The following is a 22,094-nucleotide window of genomic DNA, read 5'->3' as shown; positions in this document are numbered from 1 at the left end:
AGATGGGGTCGCATAGTTTATGTCCACCTAACACCATTTTGAATTACATTCAATAAATGTATTTTCCTGTCTAAGTTGATAGTATGGATAGAATTTCAGGCATAGGTATTTGAAGGACATATCAGAGGGGCAATAAGCCTTAGTAATTTGAGCATGGAAGCAAAAACCATGGATTTCTGCATTATAATCTTGGCTTTGGCATAATTGATCTGTGGTTGCATGTCATTGCCACATCCCCTCATGAGCAACATCCTCAGCTGGGGTAAATAGGCCCAGCTAAGTATTACAGTATAGTCCACACAGAACTGGCCTAAGGGATAACTGCAGTCCCTTCCCTTACTTGATTATCCTGAATGTTTGAATCTCTAGTAATACAGAAGACATAGTTCTGCCTAGGCAGCTGGACAAAAGGCTGGGGCTTAGGGCTACAATTTTAAGAGCTCCTCCCTAAAAAGCCCATACCAAACAAAAGCAAACATGGGATTGCATTTTAGCTTCTCAGCTAATCTGAAATTTCTGTCAAGTGGAGAGAAAAACCTTTCCCCTCACAGCCAAATTAAAAACTGCTTGTCAAAACACCTCCAGCCAGAGACCAATGTTTAACTTAGCTTAAATTTTAAAATGTTAGTTTAAAATATATTTAAAAAAATATATACATCCCCTTTCCCCTATCTCCCTCATAGGATTGAAAAAGGCAGGCCAGCAGGAAGAGTGTCTCACATTAGCTCTAGATAGGCCAAGGACCTAAAGCAAGCAGCCCCTGACAAAATCCGTTTTTTATATATGTGTGTGTTGATATATAAATTATGCCATTTTAATGGCAAAGAAATATTTCAGAGACTGCCATACAATAGCTGACTAGCTTCCAGCAGCATGTTATTCTCATATTAGTATCATTGCTCAGAGAACTCATGTCCTCCAACCAGAATCTCCAATTTATGAGACCATTTTATTACATGAAATCTAAGGTATAAATGAAACATGCTTTGTACCACTGTAGGGACATAATCCTTTAATACACCCATCTCCATGAAGCCTTGTGGCTTAGATCAGTAAATCAAAGTTGTACTTTCATACCTAGTTACTATTATGTATCTTTCCACTGACTCCTGACCTTATACGTAATCAGCTATGAATTATAACCAGACTTAGAGTTTAAATGAGTACATCATTTTTTCACATAACCCAGGATGAAATAAGTTTCAAGATGAAATTAAAAGAGTCCACTCATTCAGAAACACAGGGGCATAATAAAGCAGAGCTCTCTAATTCTTGAATGTGAACAGCATTAACCATCACTGGCAAATGACAGTTTTGCAAGGGTTTCAAGATCTGACTCTAAGGTTGACATTGCCAGTGCTAGAACACCACCACAGTGCTGAAACTTTAAGTACATTATTAAGGATAAACCATGAAAAAATAATACCAGTACTGTATTTATTACCTGTATTCTGAAGAAAGAACAACAGCACCAATTGCATAAAGTTGTAAAATACCAGTAATAAACATGTATATAATTATCATGTTTGCAATTCCAATAAAACACAGACATCTACAAAGAACTATTATGTATGTATAGGTAATATAATAAAACCATTCATTGAGATACAAGAAACATCATATTATTGGATTATATAAAACAGCTGTACAGTGTGCACACAAACTTCCCCAATCTCTCCAAATTGTTTGCCAATTACGTCTTCCTATCCTCACTCACTTAACACAGAATTTGTTCATTGTCCATGGGAGAGCAGTAGGTAACTATCTTGTATTTTTAACCGATGTACTTATAGTGCAGTTTGTCCCCATATATAAAAAAGGAAATAAACACACATATATACACACACACGCACACACACAACAGATCTATGTCACTCCTGCTTCCTGTGCTCTTGAATGGATGCTTGTAGAGAATCCTGCACGCATTGCAGGGGCAGAAACCTGCTGACTCTGCAGATTGAAATCGTTAGATGGTTTTACTTCTAATACTCCACACACAAACCAATTGAAATCACATAGTGGTATCCCAGATCCCTGAAGACAGTCTGTTGCAGGGTGTATCCTCTGCCTTCTTCAGCAGAGTTGGCTTTTTACAGGGAGGTGGGGGAGGAGCTGTGATTCTTTGCTCGGTGTTGTGCAGGATTTTCTGCCAGTCTCCTCTCTCTTCACACAGCTTTCGCCTCCAGTCCAGGAGTTCCTGCAGCGCAGCGCTCTCGTTCTCTGAAAGTCTGAGCTGGTGGATAACCTGTTAATGAGAAGGGCAAGAAAAGAAGAATGCATCTACAGTCAATTATATTGATAATGTAAAATCATAAAGCTTACACTGGATGCTTTTCAGTACAGGAACTCTTGGCCTGCTGCTAGATCCACAAAGTGATGTAAGTGCCTAACTACCTGCCACTTTAGGAATCTAAGTCCAACATTTAGGTGCCACTGAGTTCCTCAAAACCTCCACTTAGCTGTAGCCAAACCCTGGAGATGCCTAAATTTCTGCCAGTGCACACACCTAAACCTTGGCAGACTTCACAAATTAAGCATTCCCTGCCTATCTTGCTTGCAGGGCCTGATCCAGCTGGCATGCTCTGAGCACAGCTAACCTGGACAAAAGGAAGAGTTAGTGCTGCTCCCCCACACCTCTTTTATTCAAAGGCCAATCGATAGAACACTGTCCCAGGAAGGTAGAGACCAGGTTCAAATCCTCATGCTGCCTGATTTGGAGCAGGACTTGAACTCAGGTCTCCCATACCCCAGATGAGTTCTATGCGGTGTTCTGGGGTGGGCTCCATCGCTATCTCTTATTGAAGTTGTTCCACTTTGGGTAAAATGTATAAATAGTCATTGGACCAGGCAGAGAAAATGAGGCTGACTCTATAGCCTGGAGTGGAATTACCAGAGGTTTACATCAGTGGAAATGAGTAGAATCAGGCCCCATGTGTTCTGTTGGTCTGTAAAGCACTCATGCACACATGGCATTGTACAAATAATGACTTTCAAAATATAGCCAGGAATTGGATTCATAATTGTTATTGTTATATTGAGGTAACTACTCCCCACTATACAGATTCTATCAATTGTTGCTGAATACACACACACAGGAGCGGATTCAAAACTTATCCTCACATCATGAATGGAAATTCTAAAACTGCTTCAATGTGACGAAGCTCAGTCTTTCTAGATGGTCAGTAGCTGGCTACTGCTCTCATTTCATTGTATACCCAACTGAACAGATGGGTGGCACAGAACATTTGCTATACATAAAGCAAAACATCCTCAGACATTTTGATGTATAGAACAGCCAGAGTCCCTCCTTTGACACCCCCCCAACAGTTTTAGGCTTAAACAAAGTTTAACATTTCAATGCATAACTGTTTTGTAGCTCATTGCTACCTAGATGCGATCTTTCACACTGATAAATTCTGGATGCTAAAGTTTTGTTAATCTGTTGTTTTACATCCTAGTGATGCTATTTACTGAGCCTGCTAAAAGGGAGTGAGCCGGTATCCGTTGGATTTGATTCAGGTAGCATCAAATACCACCAATCATTCTGGGTAAATTGGTGTCCCATCCTGATGTGAATCTATAGATTTACCAGTGAGTATGGAAAATGGTAGTTCTTCCTCCCCAAATTGCAAAGCATATCACCTTAGGACAAATTCAGCCTGTTGTAAACAATGTCCAACTCTCTATAAAACCACTTATAGCAAGGGCACCTTGATACGTAGGAAATGTATTGGGGTGATCTACTGGAGGTGAAGGTGATACTCTTCATGCTATATTTGAAATGGGAGAGACATCTGCCATCTCTCTTCTATTCGTAAGAAGTATATGTCTCTCCCAAAGACACTTCTCACCTTAAGCTTTAAGAATAGATATTTTACATTGGAAATAAAAGAAAAGACCTGCATTGGCGACTGCCTCCCAAGAGTGTCCAATTTGAGAGTTACAGAACTCAAGTTTGCATCCTGACACAGCGAGAAACTTTGAAAAAACACTGTATAGATGATCCAGGAATAAATGCAAAATATTTAGGCCTATCCACACTGGGAAATGGACCATATTTTTAAGCACTTCTCTTTAAAATGTTATCAGGCAATATAGCTGTGCTCACAGCAGTTCTTCTGTAGTCATGGCCCTCTGCAGCTGCCCAGGGAGCAGGATTTGCCCCTAATCATAGGTGCATGAAGAACTACATGTAATCTGCTTAGTTCCCTGGTGATCCGTAATACTACTTGTCATAGATACGTATTAGCCTTATAATCTCTCTCAATCATATTAGGCCTAAATCAGCTATAACTATAATATCAGTATGTCAAATCTCACAGATTTACTCAGTCCAACTCTTGTGCACATCAGCAAAAGGTTTACTTGTCTATGACCTGCGTAAAGACCTCAGGATTTTGCCTATGCTTCATAACTAGGCTTGGCAGAATTAGATTGCAAATTTTTTTTTGGACAGGTAATATTGATGCTTATGTTTAAGCATTTTTAATTTTTAATATATATTTACATTTTCACAGTTGAGCAAAATTATGGGTTTTAAGCTTTTTTTATTTTTATCTATTTAAATGTTCATCATTGTGGTAAATTATGAAGGGTCAGACCATATTTAGAGACAGTAGATACTGAGATATATACAGTGAAAGCTTTATAATGGTTTAAACACAAACTGTCAACTAGCATATGGACAAGAGTGATCCAGTGGCTATAGTGTATTTGGACTTTCAGAAAGCCTTTGACAAGGTCCCTCACCAAAGGCTCTTAAAAAAGTAGGCAGTTATGGGATAAGAGAGAGAGAAGGTGCACTCTTGGATCAGTATTTGGTTAAAAGATAGGAAATGGAGGGTAGGAATAAGTGGTCAGTTTTCAAAGTGGAGAGAGGTAAATAGAGGGGTTTCCCCAAGGAGTTGTACTGAGACCAGTGTTCTTCAACATATTCATAAATGATCTGGGAAAAGGGGTAAACAGGGAGGTGGCAAAGTTTGCAGATAATACAAAATTACTCAAGATAGTTCAGGCCAAAGCTGACTATAAAGAGTTACAAAGGGATCTCACAAAACTGTGTGATTGGACAATAAAATGGCAGAAATTCAGTGTTGACAATGCACATTGCAAAACATAATCCCAACTATACATACAAGATGATGGGGTCTAAATTAGCTGTTACCTCACAAGAAAGAGATCTGGGAGTCACTGTGGAAAGTTCTCTGAAAATAGTTGCTCAATGTGCAGCAGCAGTCAAACAAGCTAACACAATGTTAGGAATCATTAGGAAAGGAATAGATAATAAAATAGAAAATATTGCTGTGCCACCACATAAATCCATATTATGCCCACACCCTGAATACTGTGTGCTGTTGTGCTTGCCCCATCTCAAAAAAGATATACTAGAATTGGAAAAAGTATGGAGAAAGGCAACAAAAATGATTAGGGGTATGGAACAGCTTCCATATGAGGAAAGATTAAAAAAACTCAGACTGTTCATCTTAGAAAAGAGACAACCAAGCGGCGATGTGATAGAAGTCTATACAATTGTGAATAGTGTGGAAAAAGTGAATAAGGAAGTATTATTTATCCCTTCAAGTAACACATGAACCAAGGGTCACCCAATGCAATTTACAGGTTTAAAACAGACGTAAGAAAGTACTTCTTCACACAACACACAGTCAACCTGTGAATCTCATTGCCAGGAGATATTGTGAAGGTCAAAAGTATAAGTGGATTACAAAAAAGAAAACCAGATACGTTCGTGGATGATAGACCCATCAATGGCAACCTGCAACCCCATACTTTGACTGTCCCTAAACTTCTGACTCCTAGAAGCTGTGACTGGACAACAGAGGAAGAATCACTCAATAAATTGCCTGGTTCTGTTCATTCTCACATGCAGCTGGCCCTGGCCACTGTCAGAAGACAGGATACTGGGCTAGGTGGACCATTGGTCTGATCCAGAATGGCCTTTCTTATCATCTTGTGTTCTAACATCATATGTCAAAATATACAAAGTGAATATCCTTAAATTAAACTCTAATAAATTCTCAGCAGCATTTTTCTTTGCCTATCTGTAAATTTCAATGATCACCGAAAGAAATATTCTTTTAATCTGTTTGTGTGTGTTTGGTGAAATCAACGTTCACCAACATTTACTGACAAAAATCTAAGCCTTCCAAGTCTATTCATAACATTCTGAAAAAAAAAAAAAAAAAGCAAACAACTACCTGGCTAAAGAGGAGCTTTCAACGTTTTTTTTTAAAGTTATGCCCTGTCCATGCTGGAAGACACTAGCCAGAACAGCAAAGTTACCCAAATTAACTAGAGGACATTTTAAATAACACTATAAACTCAATAAACATTTTGTCTCAGTGTTACAGAGATTATACCTTCCTCCACTCTCATATACTCCCGAAAACCAGCTAAAGATTGAATCCAGATGATTTACTGGAAAATAAAATGCTCAACATATATCATTAAAAGGATATTGCCGATCCCTTGAGGTACCCGAATTTACCTTCCATTTTCTGTGGGGTTGGGTGCATTCAGAGAAAAGAAGCACATTTTAAACTTGGTGTAGGTCATATAGATACAGGAGTTGGTATCACTGTAGCACAGGATTGGAAGTGATATTCACATAAGGACTAATTCCTATTGACGTTGATGGGCTTTGAATCATGGTCAAAACCCAAATTGACGAGACAGGGTACATTTTATTTTCTTTACTGTTACCATTCATATCTCTGAAGACAATAGCAAGCAGTTCTGCTATATCACCCAAGGTCCCCTTTTAAGGACTGAGGAAGGTAAAGAGGGCGCAAAGGCTTTTAGATCAGTGTTGAGCATAATGCTATAACTGGTGCTAGTACATTTGAGGAGGAAGTTGAATTAGAATGTCAGCTAAAAGCTTTCATTTAAAGAGCTTCAATAAATAAATAAAGTTGTACATAAGTGGTGAGAGTTAAATGTATTTAATGTCAAAGTGGATCCTTTAAAAACTCCTCCTAATGTGCTATCAGGTGTGTTAAAATTATTAAATTCGATGGCATTACTTTAATGAAATTTTCATCTTTGAAAGGTACATAGAAGTGTTTGAACTGAGAAGGCTTTGTTGCTATTCGGTAACTGAGAAACAAAGACACACAGGTGCAGGGTGAAAAGTAAGTACAATCTGACTGCACAAAGAAATTGACAAATGCATCCTATTTATAGCATGTAGAAACTGTGGAAGCTTTAGGATACTGGCACCACGTGTGCCTGTTGTAGTTAATGCTGTGTCAGCATTTTCATTATACACCCCATTTTTCACTTTACAAAGGCCATAAAAATTTGGTCCAGGTTGCAAACGGATATACATCTTTTTTATTTATTTATTTATTTATTTATAACCAGAACTGGAAAAAAAAATCTGTTTGGCCATTTAAAAATTGTACACGTATCTTTCTCAAATCTTTAACCATTGGGAGACTGAAACATGTATACATCCACCCGTCTAAACAACCATTTGGCTAGTAGCCTGGAAAGTATTAGTATTTTAACTTGTATGGACAAACAAGCAATGCAATAGGAAGTGAGGAAAATACACAAGGAACCTTAAATCTTTTTATGGATTCGTTAATATACTTAGATTTGGGTGAACAATTAAGAGAATAATCTAATGGATACATTTTCCTCTTTTCTGTTCATGAATTGACTTCTGAAAAGCTAACAATTTGCTCAAGTTCATTCATTTTATAAAGAGATTTACTGAACCATTTCTGTGAATGATTCTTAGCCGGTAGCATAACATTAAAAATGCAAGCTGTGCTTCTCAGTGATGACGGAATACATATTTTGCTAAGGACAAGCAGAGGAGGACATAGGGGATGGGTAAGACCTTATTATTGTGTCTAAATATAGGGCTTGTCATGAAAATTGAACTGAGAAAGCCTGGCGTATCTATTGGCAGGACAGAGACTGTACCAAGTTTAGACTGGGATTTTAAACAGGACCTAAGGAGTTAAGTACCCAACTCCCATTGAAACTCAATGCTCAATGGGAGTTTGGCAACCTAGTCTCTCGGGCCCTTTGTAAACCTACTTTGCATCTTAAGAGAGAGAGAGTTGGGGGTTAAGAGTGGGGATGTGTGTGTGTGTGGAGGGGGAAGGGTAGAGGAAGAGGAAAACAAGGATACTTACAGGCCTGGAGGGGGACTGTGTTAGGGAGACAAATGGCACGTGAAGAGTGGGATCTAGGGGAAGGATTCCCAGTCCCTGAGTCCCAATCTTTTTGTCCATTAAAGTCTCCCCCTGCACTCCTGAGCTCAGTTCCCTTGGCAGTGCTGCCTCACTGGACAGCAGAGCCAAGACAGTAGTGCCATGAAGACCCTTTCAAGCATTCGTGCCCAGACTAGCGTGCAGCCCAAAAACTTTCAAGAAGCAGTGATAGTTGTGGCCAAGTCATCCACCAATGAGAAATCTTAACACAAGTCCAGTCTCTCTTATCTCACCGACACATTACACACAAAGTAGAGGAAGAGGAAGGGTGATGAGTGACTGTGTTCCTATGACAGCAAAAAGGCCTTAATTAAGAATGACCAGAACTAGTGACTTGGTTCTGTCTATAATCATGATTAGCAGTTATAACAACACTTGATAGTTTATCTTAATTGTAATCTTCAAATGGTAGTCTACACACAAGACTTTAGTGAGTTTTAACTATGTGGAAGATTCTGTTATTCTATCATTAAGATCATTTGGAACAAAACAAAAATAATAAAAATGCCAATGAGGGCAAAAATTTTTCAAGGACCCATTTAAATTTAATTTTAACTCAAGTAATTTAGAAATTTACATGTAAATTATCAGATACTTGATTCTGTATTTAAAGATCAAGTGCTTTAATATTAGGGATAAGTTTTATTATTCATAAATAACAAAGAGGTTGAATCCTTGCTTTAAGTCTCAAGCTCAATGCAGCCTTAACTATAAACCCATGGCCAGTGCCTCCAGAATAAACATAAATGTCTATTAAGCTCAATTTTGTTCATTTGCGTAATTCTGTTTTTTAAAATTCATTTAACAAAATTCAGGTTTTTTTGGGTCACTCTCTCTTTGGAAGAGTTCCGTTTTTGTTAAATAATTCACACAAGTATGTAAATCAATTTGTTGGTCATTTTTCACTGTACTGTTTTTTTCTATTGATTATTCACCTGAAGGTAAAAAGAGGCATTTAATGACATTTATGGAAATTAAAACAGACAAATAATTCTACATGCCCAAATAATAACAGCTCAGTACTCTGAAATGCAAATTTAATTTCAGTAATTTTTGTATGGGGCTAGTAAAATACATTAATAAACACACATAACCATTACAGAAACTGGCATTTTGCCACAGTGTAGTTTCTATGGTCAAAACTGAATGTAAACATGTGATCCATAGACATTTATATAAAGTAACTACAGCTTATTTTACTTCTGTAAATACATTACCGATTATGTTCATTTAATGACTTTATCTACCATGGTGTTCCTTTAAACTAACCATCAGCAGATTCTGGCCATTACCATAGTTTTGTTCTTCCTCCATGAGTATTTTTACATTATTAATAAAGTCAAACTCACATAATGGAAGCCACAAGGGGGATTAAATAGCAGAAGTATCTAATGGTGGCTTTTTTTCCTCCTTACATCTGATTAGTTTTTAAAGATACTCACAAAAAAAACTAAACATGTTTTATAGTAAGAAATTATAATTAACATTTAAAAAGCTGAATTTCCCTGACAGACATTTCGTAGATTTAAAGCCAGAAGGGACCACTGCAATCATCTAGTCTGACCTCCTGTGTAACACAGGCCATAGGATTTCACTCAGTAATTCCTGCAGAAATTATTATTCCTAAAGGAATTATTCTCCCTACTATGTTAGTGATTACTAGTGAGCGGAATAACTTGTGGTTTAATCTTGCATGTCATGCCTCTCTCTCACAAGCACCTGTTTCCAACTCCTTCTCCTTAATCATCCTCCTTAGGGTATGTCAACATGGCAATTAGACACCTGCGGCTGGCCTATGCCAGCTGACTTACGTCCACACAGGGTTTGGACAAAGGGACTGTAATCAGGCTCAGGCTGCAGCCTGAGCTCTAAGACCCTCCCACCTTGCAGGGTCCCAGAGCCTGGGCTGTAGCCCAAGTCCAAACATCTACAAAGCAATTAAACAGCCCCTTAGCCTGAGCCCTGAGAACCCGAGTCAGCCGGTACAGCCAGCTATGGGTTTTTAATTGCAGCATAGATATACCCTTAGTGCCCTGAATCCCTCTCCAACTGCCAGATATGCCTGCAAACCTCATGTGTGTCCTGATCTGACTATATCCAGACTGTAGTACCCTCCCGTCTGTTATCTATACTTGACCTCCTTTCAATTGCTCATGGTTCTTGGTTTCAAACTCCTTTCACCCCAGCTGCAGAGTTTTTTCACAATACCCCCAAAGAAGTATTCTGATTCTCCTCCCAGCTGGAAAACACTCCTTTTCTCCAGACACATTTCCCAAAATCCTCCTCCAGCTGAGAAACCCTTCCGCTATCTACTTCCAGAAACACAATCTCAGCCTTAGCTGCGGAACCCACTGCAACCTGTCCAAGAACTAGGTCTTGCCCTTCTTGCCCAGGTGTTACTAACCTGAAAAATAGGAACCAAACTATGGGTTAAATATTTTTAAAAACTGCATTTAAAGTTAAACAGAAGTAAAAATACCCCTTCCCCCCCACCCCCACAAGATAACAAGGATATGTTAAAATCCCTGTTAAGTAAATCAAATCAATATGTTAATCTGGGTTTCACTGGGAACCCAGCATTGGTAATTTAAGGTCACAGTGAGGAGCAGAGATCAGCTATGATAAATGAGTTTACATGCTTCAGCATTCCATTTCAAATAGAAATGTGCCACTGGGACCCAAGCTGAATCATACAATTCTCTTGTGAATTTTGGGACATGCATTTTTTAAATACTGTCCCCTTGGACTCAATAACTTGATATTGGATCTGCATCGGAGAAGTGATCTCAGTTAATCATTCCCACAAACTGTTGATGACTTTCAATGGTTTCACTGGAACAACATATTTTGTAATATACAAGATTCCTCATAATTTAAAATCATAAATGATAAATGTATTAATTGAAAAGGGATGAATAACTGCCAAATGCATGAGGCTGGATACTTACACTGGTATAAATCTGGAATAATTTTGGAAGGATCAGTGGAGTTATACCAGTTTAACTCCAATGTGAGAGGAGAATCAGGGGCATAATTAATATAGACTGTGAATGAGAGCAAAATCTGTCCCTTTATGTTTAAATTGCATGTTATTAAATCACATAAGAATGTTTTACACCATGATTTTCATACACCAGACATACTAAGCTAGATTTCAAACAAATACTGTATAAATCACTATCACAGGAAGTCATAACATAGCTGGATATGGAAAAGCACTGAATAATCTTCTGAACAGTAACAAACTTTCTATTTATGCAGTCTAAAATAAGGATAACAACATGATATACTTCTGAGAATAAGTGATTGCTATAAGGAGCAGGAAGGAATACTACCACATATGAACGCCATTTCATATATGTCTGGGTGCATTATGGCAGGTTTCTCTTTCCTTTTAAGCACCAAGTATTGGTCACTTCTAGAGGCCAGTTCCAACACGGCAAATCCCATGTCCTGTCCTAAATTCAGAAAATAACCATTCTTCCCTGCTTCCAGCTGTTATTGTCCTTGGGTCTGATTCAACTCCCATCCAAGTTAATAAAATAAACTCTCTTGGACTTCAGTGAGTATTGGATCAGATCCTTTGTCACCAGTGAAATTCACAATTCAGTGTTCAAATATTATAATTTAATATCAATGAATGATCCAAATATTTTATTTTAAATACATTTGTATATATTTTTTAAAAGTGTACTTTTAAGTATAAATTGGTCTCTGACTAGTGAAAGCACACAATAAGATTGTTTGCTCATAATGAATTTGGTCAACTGTAATACTGGTGTCAAAAGTTTTCAGACAGGTGATGTTTCACAGGACCACAATTAGTAAAAATATAAATTTAAGACAAAGCCTCTCTACCAGTACAATTTTATGTCAAGTTGTATCTTATAACAATTTTACGCAATAAAGAATCTCTATTCGTTTTCTTACTGGTACTTTGGAAGTGTTAAAACTTTAATATGGAAGTACGTTTGTTCTTTTTCATACATAAAATATATTTGAGTAAATAGCTAGGTAACTAGCTTGATTTATTTTGGAAAAAACATAATTTTGCTTCTGAAGAAAATGTGTTTGAATTTCTTTTTACATCCTTTTCTGGACTGTATTGCTTTAATGTTAATCTCTCTGTCTCTCTGTAACTACTAGTCAGTTAATTCCTTCTGTACTGGGACTAAAATGAGTAGTGAAAGCATTCAGCATCATGAGGGATCAAACTCTACATTATTATTATAAAATTATAAAATAATTTTAATATGAATAATTTTCTTATTCTGGCTGTGTTCACTCCATGTCTGATCCTAAGAGGCTCTGCAATTCCACTGAATTTAGTGACAAAAGGATCTGATTTTTCAGTCATTTGTCTGTATACTTTCTGCATTACATCCATGATGGACAATAAAAACATACTAATCAATTTCACTTTTGATTCTAGTTGGCTTCACTTTCTTGTTCTCATTCATTAGCAGGAGGCTCCCATGTTGCCTTAAATATTTTTTTGGAAAACTGGATAAAAAAGCACAAAATATATTGTTAACACAAGAATGCACACACACTTTTGGAAACAGGCACTGAGAAGCAATTTGCCTCAGAGAGAATGATAACACATATTGACAAAATGACCTCCTAGGATATAAAAGGGGTGCATGCCCTGAACAAGTTGCAGCATATTCCCCTATATGCACCATGTCATGGCTCCCTCTCCTACTTCCTTTTGGGAACTGCATGTCCCCAAGGGAGGATGGATGGAGCAGTCTCTCTGCTTTTCTCTGAAACAAGGATATGCAGTTCTTCCTGGCCCTTACATGGGCTGCAAAGAGTGGTAGGATGGAGAAGAAAGAAAAAAAACTTGGGCCCCGCTCCCCTACTCTACACATGTTAAGCGCAAGGTGCAATCTGGCTCAAAGTAAATACTCATAATTGTCATATGTTCTTCTTCTTCTATGTTCACTGCATATGTTCTTGCTCTTTCTGATTATCTTCCACATCCCAGTCCCACATAAACCCTCTCCCTGCCCTATGACACCCTTTACAAAGAACGTTCATAGTTTGGAATATAAACCACAATATCCAAGACACCAGAAGAAATGTTAACTATCCAAGTCATGGATATCATTCATCTTTTCACTCTAGAACGTTTATGTTACAGCTGGGGTGATACAGAGTTCATCTGTGACATGCGAGGATAACAGAAATTCAAGCCACTGAAAAGGTGGTGTTGCTTTTGACATATTTCCTCTTTATTTCTCAGGTAAAAGACTGTATGACTATGTGGGCCAGCCCACCATATAGTGTCAAGCAGGCCAGCTTGTAGCCTATGGGGATAGGTATTGTCTACTTATGGCATAGGTATAGGCTGTAAAGCAATGAGCATAGAGGCCACAGGCAATAGCTTAGCTAAACTAATCAAGGCATGAGGCCCCAGAAGCCTTAGCATAAGCAGCTAACCCAGCATAACCCTAGATCATAAAGAAATGGCAAGATAGAATGCTGTAATGATTAAACTGCTGACAGGTAACCACAAAATGCTAGTTTATACCAGCTTGAGATATTTTAAAATTAGGGACATCAGCAGATGTCCGACCACAAGAATACCATGGCAACTAATTGACGTCTATGCTATCTATGGGAGAAGGGTACCTGAGGGGAAGGAAATACAAAAAGAGACAAGGGGATGAAACCCCTACTGAATAATGCATTAAGCATAGTGGCAACAGTATAACATTATAAAAGTTGTATGCCTGTGTGCCTTGGGAGATATAACTCTTGGGAGCTGCCAGGATGATGGTGATGAAGAAGAAGAGGATGATGATGAAAATAAGGATTAACACTTCAGGTACTTCTGTGATGAGTATATGGATAGTCAGATGCTCATCCTGTCTTATTTCCATCTACCTTGCTGGGTTGGAGTGTTTGTAACTTTACTAACACTGTTAATAAAACTATTACAAATATAGAAGGATTTCCTAAGTGTGAATTTTGCAACCGTGCATGTCGGTGTTCCCAACTGAACAATAATTCTAATAAGGCTGGGCCTGATTTTGGGATAAGAACCTTCCAAAGCTCAGAGTGTTAATTGGGAATTCTTAAGTAATCAATATAAATCATACACAATCAATAGATCAGGCAAAACGCGCCACTGATTTCAACGGAGTATCATTGAGGTTCTGGCTCTTGATATAAAGGAACATAGTTTTCAAAAGGATAATTTTTTAGGGTGCTTTTTGTGCACCTATATTTTACACCTACAGTCTCATCCTGTAACCTAGATCATTTGACCCAGAGAGCTTCCATACAGAGTGAAAGTCTTTTCAGTGGTCAAACAATGACACTGTGTTTTGGCCAAAAAAAAAAAAAAAAGTGATGTGTAAATTCCAGGAATATTACAGCTGTGATAAGCCCACCAATAAAACCAGAAGATCCAAGTATATATTTATTTGTATGACTGCCAGGCTGTATTCCCTGACCAGGTACAAAGAATATCAGAAAGAGGGAAAGCATGTGACAATTACAAAAAAGTTGGGCCAAATTGTTCCTGACTCTTAGGGAAAAAATTGAGTTGATAATGGAGAATTATTACTTACTATGAGTTATAAGTATAAAAGCTAACATGCTCATTGAATTCAATGAAAATGAGTAGTTTGACTAGAAGTTATGTCTGGTGGCTGGACTTAAACCAAGATATTGTAAGAATGACTAGTCAATGTATACTCTGTAGTCACGAGCCAGTTCCATGAGGTACATATTCTTTCTTACCACAGCTTGTGAACTCTGGCCTACTGACAAAACGATGCTATGGTTGATGTGATATTCCCAAACAATTGAAACATGGATCCCCTGCAGTTTGTTGAGTTTTAAAATATAGGTGCACAAAAAGCACCCTAAAAAATTATCCTTTTGAAAACTATGTTCCGTGCTGTATGCAGCAACTTCTGTTGTCTCCCTGTCTGTGATTAGGCCCTCCTCCCTTCACATGGGGGGTCCTCTCAGATCCCAGCACGTTTCTCACGGTGAACCCAAACACCACTGCAATATACACTTCTTCTTCCAGGTTGGTCCTTTCTCAGCCACTTTCCTCAAAGCTGGATTTCTTTGATCCGAATATAAAATGGTCCTAAGGGCCTCCGGCAGGTGGTCACCAAAATGTCAGAGTGTGGACATAATAGCAGATAAACAGTTTCCTTCTTGTTTCTGCTGGGGTAAAACGTATCCCAGCTTAGAATATTTGTTTGGGTATGTAGTGATTTTTAAAAATGTCAGTAATGTGCTCATAGTTCATATTGCCCGGTTCTTGAGGGAAACATATTTTTCAGGACAACAACTGTCTTGTTTCTCAACCAGAGTAGAGTAAATGGATCATTTCCTGCTAATGACTTCAGTGTAAATGGCATAAAAACACTGCTACTTGTTTGTACATAAACTTAAAAATCCTTATCTCTTCAAAGTGGAATTCATTCATTTTTCCATTGCCATTTATTCATTTTTTAAAACCTTCTTTTTCTTCTTTTCTTTTTAACTGAATGCTTCTTCTTCCTTGCTACTTAATTGATCACCTCCATTTTGTTGTTTCAAAGGAACCCTTCAAAGGTATCCCAACTAAATGGACCCCATTTTCATTGCCATTTATTTTCTGGTTATGTCATCAAAAATCCAATCAGACACTTTAATTTAGCTACAATCCGTAACCTGTGTGTCATCTTTGACTTGGATGTTTCTCTAAGTCCTCATATCCAGGCTATGTGTAAATCATGCTGATTCTTTCTTTATAACATCTCTCGTCATCTCATGTCTCAGTTACTGGAATGGTTAGGAACCACAAGGAAAGGGATAGATAATAAGATAGAAAATATCATAATGCCACTATATAAATCCATGTTAACCCACACCTTAAATACTGTGTGCAGTTCTGGTCACCCCATCTCAAAAAAAGATATATTAGAATCGGAAAGGCAATAAAGGCAGAGAAGGGCAACAAAAATGACAAGGGGTATGGAACAACTTTCATATGAGGGGAGATTAGAAAGACTGGGACTGTTCAGTTTAGAAAAGAGATGCATAAGTGGGTATTTGATAGACGTCTATAAAATCATGAACATTGTGGAGATAGTGAATAGGGAAGTATTATTTACCCCTTCACATAACATACAAACTAGGGGTCACCTGATGAAATTCTAGGCAGCAGATTCAAAACAAATATAAGGAAGTACTTCTTCACACAGTGCATAATCAACCTGTGGAACTCATTGCCACAGAATGTTGTGAAGTCCAAAAGTATAAGTGGGTTCAAAAAAAGAAGTAGATAAGCTCATGAAGGATAACTCCATCAATGGCTATGAGCCAAGATAATCAGGGATGCAACACCATACTCTGAGTGTCCCTAAGCTTCTAACTGCGAGAAGCTGGGACTGGATGGCAGGGGACTTAATCACTTAATAAATTGCCCTGTTCCGTTCATTTCCTCTAAAGCATTTAGCACTGGCCACTGTTGGAAGATAGGATACTAGGCTAGTTGGACCATTGTTCTGACCAAATATGGCCATTTTTATGTCCTTCTCTCTGACTTTGACAAATCCAATCTTGCCCTGCTCATATCCATTCAGAATTCTGCTGCAAAGATCATTTTCCTAGCTTTGACTATATTACCCCCCTCTTTGAATTCCTGCACTGGCTCTCCCTTCTTCACTGCATCAAACTGCTTGTATTCACTTTCAAGGCAATTCCTTACCCTGCCTATCATCTCTCATTCACTGGATGCTCACCTCTGATCAGTTCATAATGCCTTCCTTCACTGCCCACTTATTAAATTTCCAAACAAGACCCTCTATGCTTTCTCCCATGCTGCTCCACACACTTGGGAGGAACTCCCCATCAGTGTCCACACAGCTACCTCATTAGCCACCTTTAAAGCCCTCCTCAAAACTCTTCTTTGCCTATAAACAGTTTGACAATAGTTAGGCTGCTGGTGCGCAGAGACCCTTACATACCATGCTGACAAATACTGTCTCAGTGTTTACTTGTAGTTGTATCCATTTGCTGTCCCTTGTCTTATACTTAGATTGTAAGCTCCTTGGAGCAGGGACTGGTTTATTTGCTCAGTGTTTGTACAGCATCTAGCACAAGGGGTACTAGCCCATGATTAGGACTCCTAGGCCCTACAGTAATTCAAATAAATTAATAATAAATAATAATAATAAGGAGAATGACAAGAAGGAGAAGAGTACAAATAACAAGAAGGAGAAAAAGAGGAAGAAGAAATCATTCAAGTTTGCTTCCATTGTCTGTAATGCATTTCTATATAATGGACTGGAGCAAAAGCTTAGAATCAAACACTGAATTTTGGGTGTGTTTGTGTGGATGAGTGCCCTTTTTGACAACAACCATGGATTGAACCTGGAGCACTCCAGAGCTAAAACATAGGCTGGTACAGCTTGAGCTAAAGCTCTGTAACTGGCAACTGTAGCACCTCAAATCCTCTATGGATCAGCACAGAAGGGGCCCTCACTCTCACCAGTGGGTTACATTTACAACATATTTGGATTGAATTTTGCACTTCTGTCCATCTCTGCATATAGACACAGAGTGTAGCTAGTACTGCATGGATATATGAGGAGAGAAGAAGGAGGAAGTAGTTTTCATTACCTTCACGTCAGCACAACCACAATTCCACTAGCTGAACGTGAGGACAAGAAGAGTCAAGCACTGGAAGTGCAGAGCTTTCTCTGTTAAAGGATATAGCAGTTGTTGCTTCCAGGGACTCCTGCTGGCAAGGAGACTCTCCATATCCTGCCCTCCCAAAGCCTCAACATGTGCTGTGGCTTAAATAGTCATGACATTTCCCATGATGTGTGTACACCATTGGTTCATATATAACATACTCTGCCTTATTTAACTCTCTGAAGTGTTTTGCGATATTTTTTTGTCTGAAAAGCCCGATAAGAAATAAAATTATTGTGCGTTATAACTCTTCATTTTTATCTGAGTGTGAGATTACAAAAAGATTTCTTTGCAGTTACTGTCGAAACAACAAACTTGAAAACAATTTATGGTATTTCTCGATTCAGATCAATGATACATAGGGTATTATATGTCATCTCTTGGATGTTGTATGTCTATAAAGGTGTTAGTGATTTTTTTATTACAGACCAGATTTGCTCGATTGCCACATTTTTCTTCAAAGATGATCAGAGTTTTCTGCCAGCTAATGGCTGAACTTGACAGACATTAATAATGAATTTTAGAGCCTTTCATTTAGAGCAGTGACAACAGGCTAAGGGTAACAACTCACAGCAGTATCCAGGATTAATTTTTTTTAACTTCTGAACATTCAACAAAAAGAAGTGATTGACAACAAATATTAAATCAAGTATGAACAAATAGGGCCCTGGAAACTATAATGAATATGCAGTTCTTTCTGAGAGGATAGACTGCTGAAAGCAATAAGATTTCACAAAATAAGAGCTATGGCTTAAGCTATAATGAAACAATAAATACATTCTTAACAAATGTGAAAATATGTTTTCCCATTTTTCATTGTCAGATGTTGGCTGCTTTTTTACTGCTATATGCCAAATAGTGCTGTGAGGTTTGTTTGTTTTTTAAATAGACGAGTAGGAGTATAGATTCTCTAATTCAGAAATTGGTGAAAAAGCAGCCATCATTATTGGCCTCACTGACTTGAACACTGGTGACAGAAGAACCAGACATTTCAAAAAGGGGTAATCCAAAATCTCGTGGTAGGATGTACACTTCCCAGACATTATTCTATGTAGCAGGCTGGTTGGCTACTAATAGCTATTTTATTTAATGTATCATTATGGATCCAATACTGGAAACTGATAAATACCCTCAGCACTCACTGATGTCAAGTGAATCAATATTCAGGGCTTAAACCAATCTCCAAAAGAGGTTTCACAGGTCTTGGTGGCAATTCTTCTACTTTTCCCCTGCTATGGTGGAACACCCAAACTTTGTGGCACATTTCTAGGAGCCTCTGTGTTATGAGAGAATTGGATCTGACATAACTCGCAGCCAATCTGGCCTTGGCTTAGGCAGACAGAACAACGGCAGCTGCCGTGTGTTACTAACAAGGGCAGATTCATGAGGAGGAGGTGGTGGTGGGGGCGGGGGCGGAATGTGAATAGCTGAGCTTGAGTCTGGGTGCCTGTGTTTGTAAGTTTCTTGCTCAAAGCTGCTTTGCCGATAAGTAGAAATTATGAGTTCTTTGTTGTTGCTAAGGAAACCCCAACCTATTAAAAGTTACTATGAGTGCTTTGTTTTCAGTTACCTATACAAGAGTTTAATGAGTGTGCACACTTTGGAGAAGTTTGGGAGAAGTCTGAGAGGATTTCCATGAGCTAGGAGACTGACATCTAACACCCCAGTAGCTAGGAGAAAGGCTGGCCACTGGACCGTGCTGCTGAATCACTAGATACTGCCTCAGACTATGGGTACCTATATCTATCTGGGATGCTTCTAGACTATTGCTAGATTTTAATGTGTGCTTTAAACTCAATGAGAAAGGATTTTTGGGTAGAAGCACTCTTGGTGTACCAATCATTTATCAGACGGAGGTGCTGTGTCCCCCACTGATTTATTTCTTGACACCGTCTGGAAAACAGGGACTAGTTACCATAGCTTTGGGTTCAGATAACCTGGGTAACAACTAGGTTGAGATTTAATTTGCATAGTTACTCATATTATAAATATAAAAGGAGTACTTGTGGCACCTTAGAGACTAACCAATTTATTTGAGCATGAGCTTTCGTGAGCTACAGCTCACTTCATCAGATGCATACTGTGGAAACTGCAGAAGACATTATATACACAGAGACCATGAAACAATACCTCCTCCCACCCCACTCTCCTGCTGGTAATAGCTTATCTAAAGTGATCATCAAGTTGGGCCACACACACACACACAAACTCACTCTCCTGCTGGCAATAGCTCATCCAAACTGACCACTCTCCTTACAATGTGCATGATAATCAAGGTGGGCCATTTCCAGCATAAATCCAAGTTTAACCAGAACGTCGGGGGGGGGGGGGGGTGGTAGAAAAAAACAAGGGGAAATAGGCTACCTTGCATAATGACTTAGCCACTCCCAGTCTCTATTTAAGCCTAAATTAATAGTATCCAATTTGCAAATGAATTCCAATTCAGCAGTTTCTCGCTGGAGTCTGGATTTGAAGTTTTTTTTGTTGTAAGATAGCGACCTTCATGTCTGTGATTGCGTGACCAGAGAGATTGAAGTGTTCTCCGACTGGTTTATGAATGTTATAATTCTTGACATCTGATTTGTGTCCATTTATTCTTTTACGTAGAGACTGTCCAGTTTGACCAATGTACATGGCAGAGGGGCATTGCTGGCACATGATGGCATAAATCACATTGGTGGATGTGCAGGTGAATGAGCCTCCGATAGTGTGGCTAATGTTATTAGGCCCTTTGATGGTGTCCCCTGAATAGATATGTGGGCGCAGTTGGCAACGGGCTTTGTTGCAAGGATAGGTTCCTTGGTTAGTGGTTCTGTTGTGTGATATGTGGTTGTTGGTGAGTATTTGCTTCAGGTTGGGGGGCTGTCTTTAGGCAAGGACTAGCCTGTCTCCCAAGTTTTGTGAGAGTGTTGGGTCATCCTTCAGGATAGGTTGTAGATCCTTAATAATGCATTGGAGGGGTTTTAGTTGGGGGCTGAAGGTGACAGCTAGTGGCGTTCTGTTATTTTCTTTGTTAGGCCTGTCCTGTAGTAGGTGACTTCTGGGAACTCTTCTGGCTCTATCAATCTGTTTCTTCACTTCCGCAGGTGGGTATTGTAGTTTTAAGAATGCTTGATAGAGATCTTGTGGGTGTTTGTCTCTGTCTGAGGGGTTGGAGCAAATGCGGTTGTATCGCAGAGCTTGGCTGTAGACGATGGATTGTGTGGTGTGGTCAGGGTGAAAGCTGGAGGCATGTAGGTAGGAATAGCGGTCAGTAGGTTTCCGGTATAGGGTGGTGTTTATGTGACCATCGTTTATTAGCACTGTAGTGTCCAGGAAGTGGATCTCTTGTGTGGACTGGACCAGGCTGAGGTTGATGGTGGGATGGAAATTGTTGAAATCACGGTGGAATTCCTCAAGGGCTTCTTTTCCATGGGTCCAGATGATGAAGATGTCATCAATATAGCGCAAGTAGAGTAGGGGCGTTAGGGGACGAGAGCTGAGGAAGCGTTGTTCTAAGTCAGCCATAAAAATGTTGGCATACTGTGGGGCCATGCGGGTACCCATAGCAGTGCCGTTGATCTGAAGGTATACTTTGTCCCCAAATGTAAAATAGTTATGGGTAAGGACAAAGTCACAAAGTTCAGCCACCAGGTTAGCCGTGACATTATCAGGGATAGTGTTCTTGATGGCTTGTAGTCCATCTTTGTGTGGAATGTTGGTGTAGAGGGCTTCTACATCCATAATGGCCAAGATGGTGTTATCAGGAAGATCACCGATGGATTGTAGTTTCCTCAGGAAGTCAGTGGTGTCTCGAAGGTAGCTGGGAGTGCTGGTAGCGTAGGGCCGGCTACCTCAGCTCTCGTCCCCTAACGCCCCTACTCTACTTGCGCTATATTGATGACATCTTCATCATCTGGACCCATGGAAAAGAAGCCCTTGAGGAATTCCACCATGATTTCAACAATTTCCATCCCACCATCAACCTCAGCCTGGTCCAGTCCACACAAGAGATCCACTTCATGGACTCTACAGTGCTAATAAACGATGGTCACATAAACACCACCCTATACCGGAAACCTACTGACCGCTATTCCTACCTACATGCCTCCAGCTTTCACCCTGACCACACCACACGATCCATCGTCTACAGCCAAGCTC

The 22,094-nt window shown here is 39.1% G+C and overlaps 1 protein-coding gene across 1 annotated transcript in view; it reads right to left on the bottom strand.

Moving 5' to 3' along the window:
• Positions 1-2,011: 2,011 nt before the first annotated feature.
• Positions 2,012-22,094, bottom strand: part of MYO16 (myosin XVI) — a 474,546-nt gene continuing 454,463 nt past the window's right edge. The window contains exon 34 of the mRNA XM_077807065.1: positions 2,012-2,245. Coding sequence (XP_077663191.1) covers positions 2,012-2,245 — 234 coding nt within the window. The remainder of the gene's footprint in view (positions 2,246-22,094) is intronic.

This window comes from Eretmochelys imbricata, chromosome 1, assembly GCF_965152235.1.
Source record: "Eretmochelys imbricata isolate rEreImb1 chromosome 1, rEreImb1.hap1, whole genome shotgun sequence".
Lineage (NCBI taxonomy): Eukaryota > Metazoa > Chordata > Testudines > Cheloniidae > Eretmochelys > Eretmochelys imbricata.
The sequence above is the reverse complement of the archived record's forward strand: the minus strand, read 5'-3'. Positions and strand labels throughout refer to the sequence as shown.